This window comes from Cebus imitator, unplaced genomic scaffold (assembly GCF_001604975.1).
Source record: "Cebus imitator isolate Cc_AM_T3 unplaced genomic scaffold, Cebus_imitator-1.0 Scaffold314, whole genome shotgun sequence".
NCBI lineage: Eukaryota > Metazoa > Chordata > Mammalia > Primates > Cebidae > Cebus > Cebus imitator.
In genome coordinates this window covers 2,182,336-2,197,535 of record NW_016107629.1, presented here as the reverse complement: position 1 = coordinate 2,197,535, position 15,200 = coordinate 2,182,336, and the positions used below count along the sequence as shown (strand labels likewise).

The 15,200-nt window shown below is 47.3% G+C and overlaps 1 protein-coding gene across 1 annotated transcript; it reads right to left on the bottom strand.

Moving 5' to 3' along the window:
- Positions 1–786: 786 nt before the first annotated feature.
- On the bottom strand, positions 787–13,659 carry RGCC (regulator of cell cycle). The gene is made up of 5 exons (XM_017503776.2): positions 13,459–13,659; positions 12,740–12,925; positions 4,426–4,533; positions 2,467–2,529; positions 787–1,181 (listed from the first exon to the last, which is right to left on the bottom strand). Exons 1-5 carry the CDS (start codon positions 13,505–13,507, stop codon positions 1,174–1,176), a joined length of 414 nt encoding a protein of 137 aa, XP_017359265.1. The 5' UTR covers positions 13,508–13,659; the 3' UTR covers positions 787–1,173.
- Between the last annotated feature and the right edge of the window lie 1,541 nt (positions 13,660–15,200).

Genomic DNA, 15,200 nt, shown 5'->3' with positions numbered 1-15,200 from the left:
AAAAAGTGTAATCTAGTTTCCCGATTCCCTAAAAAACAGATCAAATATAGTAATTAGCTTTTGAAGATACAAGTAAGAGTATAAGTAGTTATGTTTGGATTCGTGTCATTTAGGAATACAGGGATTTGAGCTTTAAAATAACTTTATTCTGATCATGAAAGTAATGCCCAGTTATTTTAGAGCTGGTTTTAAAGACAGAAAAGCATAGACAAGAAATTATGAGCTTTTTTATTTTTATGCCTCTCTCTCCAGTCCCCACAAAGGCAAGTGGGAGAAGGGGTCATTGGCTTCTATGTGCAAAGCCCACCTGTGAAAGGCCTTGCACCTGAGGTTGGCTGGACATTCCATCAAGACCAGCGCCAGCAATCTTCCTCCACTCACGAATCTTAGAAAAGCACCATGATGTTCAAGTCTTCCAGCGATCTCAACTTTCCCTCGTATTTAAGTCCTGGATTGTAAGAACAACTGGTATTTCCCTTAATTCAAAGAAAGAGTCCATGGTACCTTTAATGGTGCCAAAATATGAGAAGGAGGGCAGAGACAGAATAGAAACCTAACTTCCAACAAAATCACAATCCTCAAAATTTCCCAGCAGCCGTCTGCCAGCATTTCCTTCCAGAGCACTGAATGAGCTCAAAGTAACACTAAGTTTACTGTCTTCTTGTATAGTACAATCAGACACAACCAGGGGCCTTGCTAAGGAATCAAGAGGCATGTTACTCCCAGTAGAATATTATTTGAATGGAAATATATTTTTAAAAATAAAAAAAAGAAAAGGAAGCAGACTCCAGTTCAAATTTTATTTGTATACAAAAATATATTATAATGGGAAAGCTTACTGCTATTTCCAACTATACATAATTAATTACAAATATTTTCATAAAAGCACTTTAAATTACAGGAAAGCTATGTTTTAAAAGAAAATACAATATTAGCATGGATCGTCTGTTCTAATACACTGCAAGCAGGTAAACAGTCAGCTTCACTGTCTAAATTGCCCAAAGATGGGATGAAGGGCTGATTTTAAGGTGAGCCTGAGAGTGGCCTGGCGGAAGGCTGAGGGCACCTCTCTGTCCCCTCTGGCAGCAGATTCTAGTAAGTGATTTTAGCAGGTCCTGGGGGCTTTCTGAAGCTTCTCCCTTATGATGAAAGGACCCAAAACTACTTCTTATTTCACATACCTGTAAATGAGAGATAGGTAACGTTATCCATGCAGAGGCTCACAATCCCTATGCTTTACCGCATCACACTGTCTCAGACATGCATCAAAGCACCAAACTCAATGCCAGGCTTCCCACGTGACGAGTGTCTGTTTAACTGGAATGGCGGGGCAACCGCCATTTCCATGCTGCAATTTCCATGAGGCCGACAGGCTTGTTACATGGGTCTAATACAAATTATGCTTCAATTATAATCATCTCTGTCAAAACAGGCCCTGGTCTTCTGATGTAGGCTGGTGCAGTACGTAAGAAAAGAGGCAATTAAAACCTTCAAGCAAATAGAGATGATACAGGGACTTTCTATCTGATGTTTAGGTTTGTCTGCAAGAGCGTTAAGAACATAGTTATTTTTAAATAACCAGCTTTGGATTTAATTTTTTAGGGTTTACCCGGCTCTTTAGCAAAGAATAGCATAAAATGCTTGTCATAGAAAATCAACCCTTCCACTGGAAAATTAAGGGGCTGGGAGAAAATTCTCCCAGCCCATTCTGTGACTAAACAAGACCCCTCATAGTAGAGTTGCTGATCCTTCCATCCCGGAAGCTGGAGTTGGTCCTCCTGGCTCTCGCAATCTTATCTTTTGGAGATAGAGTGTGTATATAGATTATGAGGGTCCCTTCTTCTGGATCCCTCCTGCGCAGTTATAATTTGATGTCTTCAGTTCTCAACATTTTTGGTCACACAAAAAGGGTAACGATTGGTGTAATTCCCAGATAGAAGACTTGCAAGCATGCATACCTAATCCAGGTCACTCAGTCACTGGCGTGGGTCTCTGGTGAAAGGTCCCCCAAAGCCAATTCTTTCTTTTGGCACCCAACTCTTAAAGTTAGATTTCACCAGACCCTGGCTCTAACCTGGAGAAATTACTCTGGCCCATGGGATGGAGCCCTTCTGGCTTGTTGGGGTAGTGCATTTGTGGTTAAGCAGTTCATTTCTTCCCTGGAAAGCCTGACAGGCCGTCATGATGGTAAGGCTCCAGTCCTGCTCTCTCTCGGTTTCTCAAACAAAAACACCATTGTTTGCTGGCGACCTGTTCTCACTGTTTGGAAATGCACATGGTCTACTTTAACACAAGCTGATCCTGGAATTTCATTCCTAGCCACTAGGGTCCTGTTTCTAAGCCCATAGAAGCCTTAGGATGAAACTTTCTGCCCCCGGGCAAGTTGGTTAACATTATAACACTTTATGAGAAGTATCTGTTAGTTTTTTTGTTTTGATTTGTTTTTAATATCAGACATGTACTTACTTGCTAATGTTCTGTCAAGATCAGCAATAAAGTCTTCTAGCTCTTTCGTGTCTCCTAATTTGGCTGTGAAACAGGAGAAAGAGTTCAGTTTCCCTAACAGAGACAGCTGATGACTCCATATTGAATTTTCCAGGATGTTGGAACTTCCAAGTTTATAAAATGGATCATTTCCATTTTACATCTTACCTCCTCATCTTCTGAGACTTTACTGAAGAGTGTCCTGGGCCAAACCTAAGTGTGTGGTCCAGCGTTTAGCGTTTAGATACAGTAAACTCAGAAACTGATTCTGAAGATGAGCCTCAGTGTTTTCTTTATTTTTTAGTTCATCACCACCCTCTCTCACCATCCCACCCGACCTCTCCCTTGCCTGGAAGACGAATCTTCCTTCACTGTCTTAAATGTTTGCGGAAGAGTGAGGGGCAGGAAGGGAAGATTAAAAGTTTGGTTTTTGGGAGGCCGAGGCGGGCGGATCACGAGGTCAAGAGATAGAGACCATCCTGGCCAACATGGTGAAACCCCGTCTCTACTAAAAATACAAAAAATTAGCTGGGCGTGGTGGCGCACGCCTGTAGTCCCACCTGCTCGGGAGGCTGAGGCAGGAGAATTGCTTGAACCTGGGAGGTGGAGGTTGCGGTGAGCCGAGGTCATGCCACTGCACTCCAGCCTGGCACCTGGTGACAGAGTGAGACTCTGTCTCAAAAAAAAAAAAAAAAGTTTGGTTTTGTGTTGTGTAGAATATGAGTTGCTAGTCAAACACTTCAGGAAGCACAGCGCCGTGTAGAGCGGGCACCTAGATTGCATCATTGCTGCTGCACTAGCCTGCTGATGCATTCTTGCTTGTGTTGTCTCTCTAGGGCAGCGCTGCAGCCCTCAGAGTCCCCCAGTATGAAATGAATGAAGAGTTCACTGTTTCTTATCCAAATGGTACAGGGAAGGCGCCATGAGGCTTCTGGGTTCAGGACAGCCTCATCCCACTAGGGGCTTTTTTTCCCTTTTAATTCTTACCTCTTGAGGAGGTAGGCATCAGGTAACAAATCTGAGCATGTTTTAAGCCACTTTCTAGACTGCTCTGTCTCTGAATTCAGCGGATCCATTACAGACTGAGGACTGTATAGTGGCAGAATTCCCAGTGGGTGCTAATGTTGCTATGTTGAGAAGGGAATTTTAAAATGCCTCTTGAAAAAAGAGCGAAGTCCTGTCTTATTGCCAAAGTGAAAGGAGTGATGGAATTGTCATTTCTTTTTAACTACGTTCCATTTTTATTTCATTCTGCAACTATTTTCAGCAAGTATAACTTTTCTTAAGGAAAAAAACTCCTTTTGTTTTCAAAAGGGCGCTTGTCCAATATAACAGAACATTCAGCTCTCTAGCTGGAGACATTTTACCAGTTCCAAAAAATAAGAAACTGCTCATGCATCTTTAAAGATGTTTTAGATCTATTAATACCACAGTAGAAGCAGAATGGAGCTGCTATTTTAAATCATATTAGATCATCGCTTATCTCATAATGACAACCCCATTTAATTGCTAAATTGGTCATCTGAAAGCATTGGCTAAATAATTAATGCAATAAAAGGAATCCTGCTATCTGCAAAGGCAAACTGCTGAGTTTTACATTCTAGAACCAACGAGTCTGGGAGGAGACTCTTAAGAAACACTGTCATTTGCACAGTCTTGATTATATCACATGAGAGAGAACAGTCTAGAGTCTCCAAGTTTTCTTTCTCCCTTGACTTCAGGTTTTCTGCCCCAAATTATCTGATTTCATGTTCACACTGATCAAAAAACTGAGAAACAAAAAATTCTACTTTATACTCTAAGTATTAAGAGTTTAAAGTATTACCTGTTTGTTTTGCACATTTGAGAAAGATTGTTTAGGGATAAAAGGGAGAGAGAAGAGATTGAGAAGGGGAGAGGAGTAAAAAAGCAAAAAACTCAAATTCCAACTAATGAGCTTACCTTTCTGAGGCGTGACAGTGGGAGTGAGAAGAGCTGGGGTAGAGTCCGTTGGAGAATTCAGTTTTTCATCACTGAAGCTGAAGCTGTTCCTATAAAGTGAATCTGCACCTTTCAGGAAGGAAAATACACTCATTAAAAATAGTACTCATGAGACTACAGACATCACTTTATAGTCTACTGATAACCAACAATTTGTCTTCAAAATAAGCCAAAGCTGCAGATCTATAGTAAAGAAAACAGCCGGGTGCAGTGGGTCATGACTGTAATCTCAGCACTTGGGGGCCGAGGTAGGCGGATCACCAGAGGTCAGGAGTTCAAGACCAGCCTGGCCAACATGGTGAAACCCCATCTTTACTAAAAATACAAAAATTAGCCAGATATGGTGGCATGCACCTGTAGCCCCAGCTACATGGGAGGCTGAGGAAGGAGAATTGCTTGAACCTGGGAGGAAGAGGTTGCGGGGAGCTAAGATCACACCACTGCACTCCAGCCTGGAGATAGAGCGAGACTCCATCTCAAACAAAAAGAAAAGAAAACAGGTTGGTTTCCAGATTTTATGTTTATGGCCCAAAATGATTTGAGACAGGGAAGTGAGAGAGAGAGACAGAGAAAGAGTGTGTGTGTGTGTGTGTGTGTGTGTGTGTGTGTATGTGTGTGTGTGTCCAATCAAGTACACCAAAGGCCCTTGCTTCCCTAAAACAGGAAGCAGGTGACAGGATCATCATGACCATCATGACCAGTGCTTGGTCGATGGCAGGGGGGAGGGGTTGACATTTTAGGCGAAAGGAATCATCACATGTGAAATACCTCCCTTCTGCCCTCTGAGCCTCCTAAAATATAAACATCAGGTATCCCATGACTTAATCTTCTTTCCCTGCTCAAGAGAGACCTTTGCTCTCTTGCTATCCTATAATTTAATAATTTTCTCTTTTACTTAAGGGAGGTTCTCCTAAGAGTCTGCACTCTTCAGATAAGCCAGAAGGTCAAAGATAAAGACATCTTCTCCTAGAAGTTCATCTATTAGGCACTTGGAGTGACTTCATGGCTCCCTCTGTTCTCATACCTCCAAAGACTTGAGTGACAGCAAGATGAGGCCCCAGAAGTTCAAGGCTGACCTGGGCGTCAAGGGGACCACCCAGTAAACTAATAAGTACTAGGGTGCCTTTGAATAAGACGGTCTCTCTGGGCCTAGCTTACTTATCAATAGAATGAGAAGAGGGACTAAATATCCTTAAAGGCACTTCGAGCTCTAAAATTCTGAGATTCTCTAAGTCCTGCTGCGGGGAAGGAAACCAACCCACGGCTGGCCCAGCTGTGTGGCTGTGACTCAGAAAGGGGCTGCTGGTTGAGCAGCACTGACTCAAAGGGCACAAAGGCAAGGCAGGCAGCAGAAGCAGGATGTGGTCCCTGAGGTCACAGGGAACAGCCTTTCTGGTTCAAACGAAACACAAAGCCAGCCACAGTTGGAGCAGAGAAGTGGCTCTTCAGGTGTGAGAGCAGCCAAATGATAAGGGCCTGACCAAGTCCCCCGCCTCCTCGGGATTCCTCCACTTTAAGCCAATTACCTCCAGCTCAAGGGGAGGCAAAAACACCTCTCTTTGGTCCCATCAACTGAGAAGGAATTTGCCTAAGTGACAAAAGATAGGCCCAGTACTAAAAAAAGTCAGGGTTTTTGGAAGAAGAGGTTTCTGGTCCCAGGGAAACTCGGCTTTATCCCTAACAGGCTGCCACAACTTCTCTGGTGCCCCACCTGGCTCCCTTTCTCCCCACACTCTCCTGCCCAGGGGCCCACCTGCCCCCTTCTCTTTTTTGCCGATACCACCATCTTGTCCACTTTTCCAAACATGCCCAGGTCCACTTTTCCAAACATGCCCAGAAGACTGTTGAGAGAAACCCTCAGAATCTACTTCCTTCAGAGGTCCAGCCCAGCTCACCTAAACAACCACCATCACTGGTTTTGAGGATGAACATGCACTGAGATCCAAAACCCTGGACCTGATACCTACATTTCCCCAAAAATACATTCCTCAGAGTGCTGGTCCTCTGAGGGCTGTCTGAGCAAGCACACCTGAGAAACACCAACCAACCCTTGGTGATTCCCATGGCATATGCCCACTTCCAACATCCCAAGAAGACTTGTGCTTAAACAAAACCAGTCCAGCCCCATATCCCCAGTGTACCTGACCACAGGACACTTTTTTTGTGGCACTCCTGCTACTATTTCTCAGGACCCTTGGACTCTGTGGAACCCTTCCTGGGAAGCCCTCCTGCTGGCTCCCTCCACCAAGCCCACCTCCAAAGGAGCTCTCCGGATTCCCCCAAGGGAAAGCCTTTCCCCAACCCACAGGAAGCTGGCCACACCCACTGCACACCTGCAAGGGAGCCTTACTATTGTCCATGCGGTCACCAGGATAATCACCACCAATACAGCCTGAGAAACTCATAGGGAGAAGATGAGGCAAGATTTAGGGGCAAGAAAACCACGAAGGGTCCTGGGGTGGCAGGCCTCGTGCCTAGACTCCAAGCCAGAAAATACGAGGCCCTTGGCACATTATCTGTGCTATGAAGGATACCTGAGAGATTCAGCCCCAGCCCTGGCCCAGAGGCAGGCTGGCTGGTCCAGATCACAGGGACCACACCTCCGCTGTCTATCTCCCACAAGCAGCTGGCCTGGGAGAGCAACTTTCCAGCCACCGCTCACTCCACCCACCCGGCATGTACCACAGGCCCTTCCCTGACTTTGAACTTCAGCTCTCTTCTGCCCCAGCTCCCCAGCAAGTTTCCATCCACGTACACTCCTCCTCTGTAGGGGGAGATGCACACCACAATTTGTTCACCTCACAGGTAAGGAGGCCAAACACTATCGAATGCTGGGGAAAGGAACAATCTAGATATGGAAAGGCCATTGCAAAAGAGGATGGTAGTGGGGGAGAAAGGGAATTCGGCAAAGATTCGGGAACAACCCAGTGTAACTCATGAGGCCTGGAGAGAATCTATAGAGAATGAGTCTTAGATCTAGAATATTGCCAGCGCTGTCCTCTGATCCTTTAGGTTCACAGGCTAAATGTGAGTGTTTTTCCCAAACTGAGAAAATATACAAACTGACAGCCACTCCCACAGTGAGGGAGGGACAGGGGGAAAAATACCAGTTACGATATCTATTTATACAGAAACACATGCACACGGAGGCACGGCAGCACAGCTACGCTCACTTCCTCTGCCCGCCCCACCCCGCCCACCACACACACACACACACACACACACACACACACACATATTAGCTTACACCCTGGCTTGTTGCCACACCGTGACTTCACTCTCTTTCCATGAGGTGTACAATCTGGGACAGACCCAACTCCAAGTTCTTAAATGTTCAACTTTCAACCACCAGGAGGAAACAAATGCCACATCCTTGAGCCAAACCTGCTGCAGCCGAGGCGCACCCTGTGATGATATCTACACATCATGTATGGCACGATGAAAAGAGAGCCCTCAGGGCCCCAAAGCTACACCGCTGGCGAGTGGGCATCTAGTGTCTATGCCACTGTCAAGCGGACATCTAGAGGCCACATGAAAACTGCATGACCCTGTACGAGTCTCTCTGTTTCTTCCTTGGCAGGAGAAGAACAATAACCTAGGCACTCTGTGTATAATGCCTGTGGTTTTAATGCTTTAATTCTAAAGTTCCTGGCAAGGTGAAGAAGAGTGCTCCTGAAACAGAAAAGGTAACCACAGAGAATAAACAGAATCAAGATTCTTCCTCTTCTTGAGAGAGAGCAGCAAAATTCTCAAGAGAACTTTCTCTTCTGTGGCATCCTAGAACAAATCTCCCAAGAACAAACCCTCAGCATAGAGGTACTCCAAGCACTATACCTCTCTTCACCCTTAATAATAAAATTTCTTTCCATGGAGTTTTATTAAGAACATATAATGGACAAAATCTCACGCAAGGTGCTGAGACAGATTTCTAGGTAGGCAAGGCCTGACTTTCTGTTCTTTTCCCTCCCCTTGAACTCTATTCCTTGCAAAAATAATAGCCAGTTAGTCTGATAAAATTACGGCAATGTGTTGCTGACTGATCACATACTAATAATGTATTATTGCCCCACCTGGATGTCAGGTGCTGCTATTAATAGGGACCTAGAACAGTGATGATTTGGGGAACCCTGGCAGGTAGTAGGGCTGGATATTTGAGGGCCCTACAACATAGGCCTCAATCAGCTCTAAAGCACCATCTCACGTGTATCTCAAATTCCCGTTAGAAACATCCCTGGAAAGTCTACTTAGTGCACTGAAGCTACGAACCTCAAATTCTGGGACCATATTTTCTAAGGCATCATCAAAAGAAATAAAAGCATATGAAATATACAATTAACAGAGTTTGAGAAATTCTGCTGCAAAACAGAGGCTTGTTTAAAAGGTAAGTGTGTTTTTTTAGCTTGGGGAGTTGGGAGAAAGGTAATTTAGGGTTAGCCCATGTAAACGTGCAGCTCCAGAGGGAAGTAAAACCACAGACAGCAAACCTTGCCCAGAGCTCCTATAAATATAGAACGATCCCACACGTTTAAAGCAAGCAAACTATAGTCATTAACTGAGAAAAAGAAAGCTTTGGGTCTGTCTCCCTTTTGCCACAGGGAATGGCTGGGGGTGTGGGTTGAATTCTCCTCCCCGAAATCTAAATTCTGATAGCCTCGCCAAAGTGGGGCAGAATAAGAAAGAGCTTCTTTCCTCAGCTTCTCCACCATTGTCCCCGCTCCCCTTCTGGGATCACCCTGTCCTTCTACATGCCTTGCGACGCATCACAAGATCTGTCACCCTGCAGAATTGCTAATACAGTACCAGGGAACCCTGAGGGCTCCTCACTGGCCTTATCCTCTCATGGCTTAAACAAGTTCAGGTTCTAGCCTCAGTAGCTTCTAAGCCACATAAGCCATCTGTCATGCTGGTCCCCCCAGGGCCCACAAGGTCCCCTCTCCCAGGGCCAGACCAGAATAGTCTAGGCAAAGATATGCAGATGTTCTACATCTTGCTGATGCTAAGGAAGCCAGTTCTTCTTTCCCTTAGTGGTCTTACAATATCATAACGCCAGCACACACAGTAGAATTCAGGCCTTTTTCTTTTGAGCAGCAAAACATATCCCCCCTTCAAAGGAAAAATTATGTGAAACCCCAATACATTAAAGATATAAGTGCATACCATCTTTTAAAGTTTAAGTTAATATCACGAACTTCTTATAGCGTCAAAACACTGGTTAAAACTCAAAACATAAAGAGTTAAAATTTAATTTAACTCATTTGAGAAGTCATGGTGTACCTTTTACAGTTTTAAAAATACTGAAAAGAAGATATATTTCTAAAAATAAATTCAAATCAAAGGTAGTCAACTTCTAAAGCACCTCTGAGGATGAAGTTGGACAAACACTACCCTAACTCTTAATAGCATTGCTGTTTTAGTACTGAAGCTAAAATTACTCCCACCAAAGTGCCTGATGTTTTTACATGTTGGAATCAAGTCTAAAGGAAAGGAACAACTGTATTTTGATCAACTACATTTGAATTCCACCCCACCCCCACCCCCAGGTGAAGTTATACTGCAATTGATATTTTGGTCCTCTTCACGTCTTAAGAGGCCTCCCTGAAAGTGGGAACAGGAAGGAGTATTTCCTTATGAAATATCCGTTCTTCTCTCCTATCTAAGTAACTTGTTTCTTTGGGTACAAGGAATGGCTATTTTTTGCCTTTAGGTGCAAGCAACCTAAATTTTTTTTTTAAATGAGAACAAGAATTATTCTCTTCAAAGAACAGCATTACTGTTTTAATCTTCCTTGTGAGGTTGGTGCACCTTCAGACGGAGCTGTAAAAGCTAGAGCAAAAGCCAAAGGTAACGTTGGTTTACAGCTTCATCCAAAATATTTTCATGTGAGACACTGGCTCCAATGTATCTATGTGGTATAGCACAGCATGTACATTTTCATGATATTTTGAAAGCATTCAGTAGAGCAAATATTTTCTTCCTAATAGCACTATTAAATACATCCTTTCAATTTTACAGCTAGAGAAACTAAAACCCACTCATCACCCAAGGCCGTGACAAGGCTCAGCCTAGGACCCACTGACCCTGCCAGATGACCACCGCTTCAAAGAGACACCTTCACAAACAGCCATCATTGACAAACAGGCATGTGATCTGCAGTCTATTCGTGAAGACATGGTTCCCATTCTAGCTAATAAATCACAGCAAGGATTAGTAACAGTAAGCTGGTGTTATTGTTGTCCTGGTGTGTCTCCTTCTTGATGTAAATTTCAGTAGGATCTACCTCTCTTAAGTATTCTCTTCCACAAAAAAGCATTAAACAGACAAATGAGTGTAACAAATGTCTGTGCTCAATTCTTGGCAGCAAGTAAGATACACAGATTATGCTTCCTTTAAGAAATTACTATTTAGATATGCACAGCTTCTGCCAAGAATATTTCTAACCAGTCTTGTGGGAGAAAAACTACACATTTAAAGCAAAGACAAATGTCACCTGAGCTTTCTTTATGTTCTTCCCATCACTTCTCTAACCACCAAACAAGGATTAGTCAGTTAACAACAAAAGCAGAATACAAAATAGATGCATGTAACCTAAGCAAAACTACAAACTCTTCTCTGTTATTCCAAGCAAAACTGCAAACTCCCAAATGTCTCCCCTGAAAATGTTAAGAATGTGTTTTGATGCCTTCTCTTTAAGGCATCTGAAAACAGATCCTAGAGGTGAAATCCCACCCAGTGGAAGTTGCAATCATCCATAAATGGGTGAGCTCAGACCTATTCTAGGGGAGTGAGGCTGTGGCTTAGAAAGGAGTTGTGTTTGCCACAAAGCAGCAATGACACACTGTCCCGGCTTTCTTTTCCATGGAAGAATCTGTATTTGATGAATAACTTGCTCCATTCCCAGTAGAAGGAGACATATTTCAGTTTGGCATTAGGAGTTGAGATGAATTTCAAAAATGTTAACACTTTCCTTCAAAATTGAAAACGAACCTGTTAATTAGGAAAAAAGTCCAAAAAATTCTAAGTGGAAAAGTAACAGTACTTTCTTCCATCCCCTTTCACCTCAAGAGCTGCAGTTTGATCTAACCCTCTGGAGGTGCTGCCAAGGAAACTCAAGCTGGAACTCAGCTTTCTGAGTCAAACCCTGACCAGGGTGGTGAGCACATTTATCCCTTTGCAGAAGGGCAGCTCATGTTCAAGTCTAGCCCTGAATCTTAGCCCAGGAACATGGAGGAGCTCCGGGTTTCAAAACAAGAGAATCACAAGCAAAGACCATTAATTTCACCTCCCAAGTCAAGGGGAGCAAAAGGAGTGACATTCATGCTTGTAACCCTTCCAGGGATTAAAGACTGAAGAATAATACAGAAGAGTTTAAAACTGACTTTGCACTTTGAAAAACAATAAGTAATTCTGGATTTGAAACCAACAATCATGTAATACTAAAAAGGCACCTAATTTGCTGTTTGATACTTAAACAGATACCTGTTATCCTCCCAGGACATGTGAGTTCCTGGAAAAAGCTGTCTCTTTTTTGTTATTGTTTTGTTTGTTTGTTTGTTTGTTTTTGACAAGGTTGTTCAGGACAAAGAGACCCTGGAGTAGTCTCCATTGTGAGAAAGGTCACCAGGAAGCACCTTCATGCCCATGTGCTCTCTGGCTCCCCCTGCAGCCTGGTGGAGGACCTGGCTGAAAAATACTTGAACTCGGCACTGCCAAAGATTTTCATAACTGTATGCAATGGTGCAACAAATCTCAAAGCTCAGGGCCAAATAAAAGTGCAAGAGGTTATTTCATAAATTCCAAGAACAGCAGTTTGGGTTTATGAAACCTTTCCTGGTTTCATGAATATTTCCGTTCTGCACCCTCCCATGTCCCCACTGTGCCCCCTCATCCCACTGGCACTTGTTCCACGTCTTCTGCAAAATTACAGCTGAGAGGGGAGAGGCACGGAAAGAAGAGGAGGGAAAATGTGGAAAGGCCTGGTGCAGGTCCAGGGAGCCCTGTCTGGCTAAGTCGGGACAAGCTGCTTAAACCCGCCTGCCTGGTGACACACCTGCGGGCGGCAGGTGGACCAACCTGCTCTGGAGCGACCTTTCCCATGATCACCGTCAGGGGCCCCGCCAACCCTCGGCCTACTGCGTTGAGCTTCAGGACTTGGTTCTATAGGGAGGGAGGACACCATCCCTCAGTTTACGACAAGAAAACTGAGGCCGCAGCCTTCGCGGACCAGATCCTGGGAGCTGGGAGATCCCGGCGCCATACTAGCGCGGGCCACACTTACTCTCCGAGTCGCTGAAGCCGCTGCTGTCGCTGACGCTGGCGCTGCTGCGCCGCTTCATGCGCTCCAGGTGCTCCTCGTAGTGGAAGTGGCGCTCGTGGAAGGGCGACGCGAAGTCCGCCAGCACTGCATCAAACTCGCACAGCGCATCCGACAGGTCCTCCGCGGCCGCCGAGTCCAAGGCCGGGGCTGCGGGCAGGGCCTGGGGCTCAGTGCACGGAAGACGGTCAGGAGGTGGGGGTGGCGGCGGGACCCCCTCCCGGGGCCAGGAGGGGCCTCCATGGTTCCCGAAGATTACTGACACGCACTGCGCCTCTGCCAACTGACAGCCACGCAGTCGCTGTTACCTTGTAATCTTCTCCACCACCCCCGAAGCGCGTTCCATTACCAAGTCCGTTTTACAGACAAGAAAACGGAGCCTCCGCCAGGCCCAGGGTCACCCAGCGATCCGGCTCGCCAGATTCCTCTCCAGGCACTGCTGGGTACCTGTCTCCACGCTTGCTCCAACCCGGGCGCTCGTGGAGCTAGTCGGCGGGAAGGTGGGACGTGGGGTCCAGCCCGGGCCGGGAGGCTGCAGCCGCCCGCGCGGAGCGACCGGGGACAGGGTCCCACCGGGGTGGATGGAAAGGTCGGGGGTGTGAAGGGACGACACAGGGCCCCTACTTTCTCTCCCGTCTTCTACAGAGCCGGGACTTTAAGGGGACCCCAGACTCCGCACTCACCTGCAGCCGCGGAGGCAGCGGAGCTGCCCTGCGCCACGGGCGGCTTCATGAGGCGGCTCAGCGGGGCCTTGGGTCTTGAGAGGTGGCGGTCGGGGCTACTCCGGGGCTCGCTGTCCCGCGCACTCCCGCCCCGCCAGTCCCTTGTTGCTGCGCTCCCACTGCGCGGCTCTCTGCACGGTCGGCGCCAGCCCTCTCGCCCGCTCAAGCTCTGCGATCTTATAGCCGCAGGCGGCAGGGGCGGGGCGGGGCCGCGGAGCTGGAGCGCTGGGTCTGTCCCCGCCGCCCTCCGGGGACGCCTCTGCCCTCAGGCACCGCCCTCGCCACGCGCACGCCTGGGAACCGCAGTGACTAGGAGTCGCCGGAGTCTGGGTTACACCCCCAAATATTTATCCGCTGCTCGCCGCGCGCCCTGACAACCCGGCCCACGCGGTGGTCTCGGCGTCACCAAAGCTGACTGCACCTCTGCGAGCCGCGGAGCGCGCAGACGTGGGCATGCAGAGCCTCCCGGGCTGGCGGCGAGGGATTAAGGAGCCCGCGGCCGTGGCCCAGCCGGATGTCGGGGACGCGGAGGTCCCCTCCGCATTGTTCCAGGGCGACTTCCGAGATGGTGGGCGGGCGAGTGGAGGAGGTGGCGAGATGGGCAGGAGTGGAGGGAGTCTCCTGAACTGTTCCCACCGCGGAGCGCGGGGGTCTGAACTACGGCCCTGGGCGCTCCCGACAGCCCGACTTTCCCCAGAAGCGGTTTATTATGCGAAGAAACTGCTGCGTAGACCGGGCGCCACCCTGCCCCGCGGGCTGCGGGGACGAACGCTGTGGCCTGTGCGCTGAGCGAGCACTAGCCGCTCGCCACAGACGGCTAATTAAATATAGAGCAATTCACATGCAACAGAGTGACACACTCAGCCCCTCCATGACACTAGACACGTTTCAGTCTCTCAGCAGCCATCACCGCAGACAGTTCTGTCGAGCAACGCTGCGAGGGTTCCTGACCCACAGACTCAGAGGGAAGCAAGCATCTCACAACGCTAGTCGGGGTCCTCCGAGGCGTCGGGACTTGGTGTGCACCATTTCCAACTCCCGGCAGCAGCCCTGAGTGGTGGAATTATTGCCCCGTTTTTTGCAGGCGGGGAAACTGAGGCGCAGAGAGAGTAAGTAGCTGGCCATTTAGTGGTAGAAAGGCAGGTCTGTGGTTTGAGAACGACTTTCGGCCTCATCACCACGCCCTCCTTCCTCTACTGGGGGAAGCTTTGACTTCCTGCAGGGTGGACAGCTGGGCAGCCAGGAGGAGGAGGAAATGGAGCAGAGAACCTAGGTCCTGTAAGCAACACCACAGGGCATCTGCAGCTTTCGTTTTATCTTTTCCTTCCCCTTTTCTTTATTACCTTTTACATTCTTTTTCTCTCTCTCTGTAACCCTCCTCTTTGACCTGCCCCTGGCACCCACTGGTGATGCCCTGAGCCAGCAGATCGGCAGCCAGTTTGGGAGCTGAGGCCATGGGGCTACCTTCAAATGCAGCTCTCCCTCTGTGGCCAGAGCTGAGGCGCAGAGAAGTAGACATCCAGCCCCACTCTTGCATGATGGCTCAGGGTCCCTGTCAGGTAAAGAATCAGTCGAGCTGATCTTCTAAGGAGCCTACGAAACAGCCCCATCTTTAACAGCCACTGTAATTGACAGAGGGACAAATGTAGAAGCTCTCTACCCAGGAGACGTTGGTTGGCTGCTGCCAACTGCACCCCATTGTA

What these genes read in the sequence shown, in the direction of transcription:
- RGCC (XM_017503776.2), bottom strand. Translation starts at nt 13,507, where the DNA reads ATGAAGCCGCCCGTGGCGCAGGGCAGCTCCGCTGCCTCCGCGGCTGCA. An exon ending in CGCTGCCTCCGCGGCTGCAG is followed by an intron (nt 12,926 to 13,458) that starts GTGAGTGCGGAG and finishes CCCTGCCCGCAG; the next exon opens with CCCCGGCCTTGGACTCGGCG. An exon ending in CACTGTCACGCCTCAGAAAG is followed by an intron (nt 2,530 to 4,425) that starts GTAAGCTCATTA and finishes CCTGTTTCACAG; the next exon opens with CCAAATTAGGAGACACGAAA.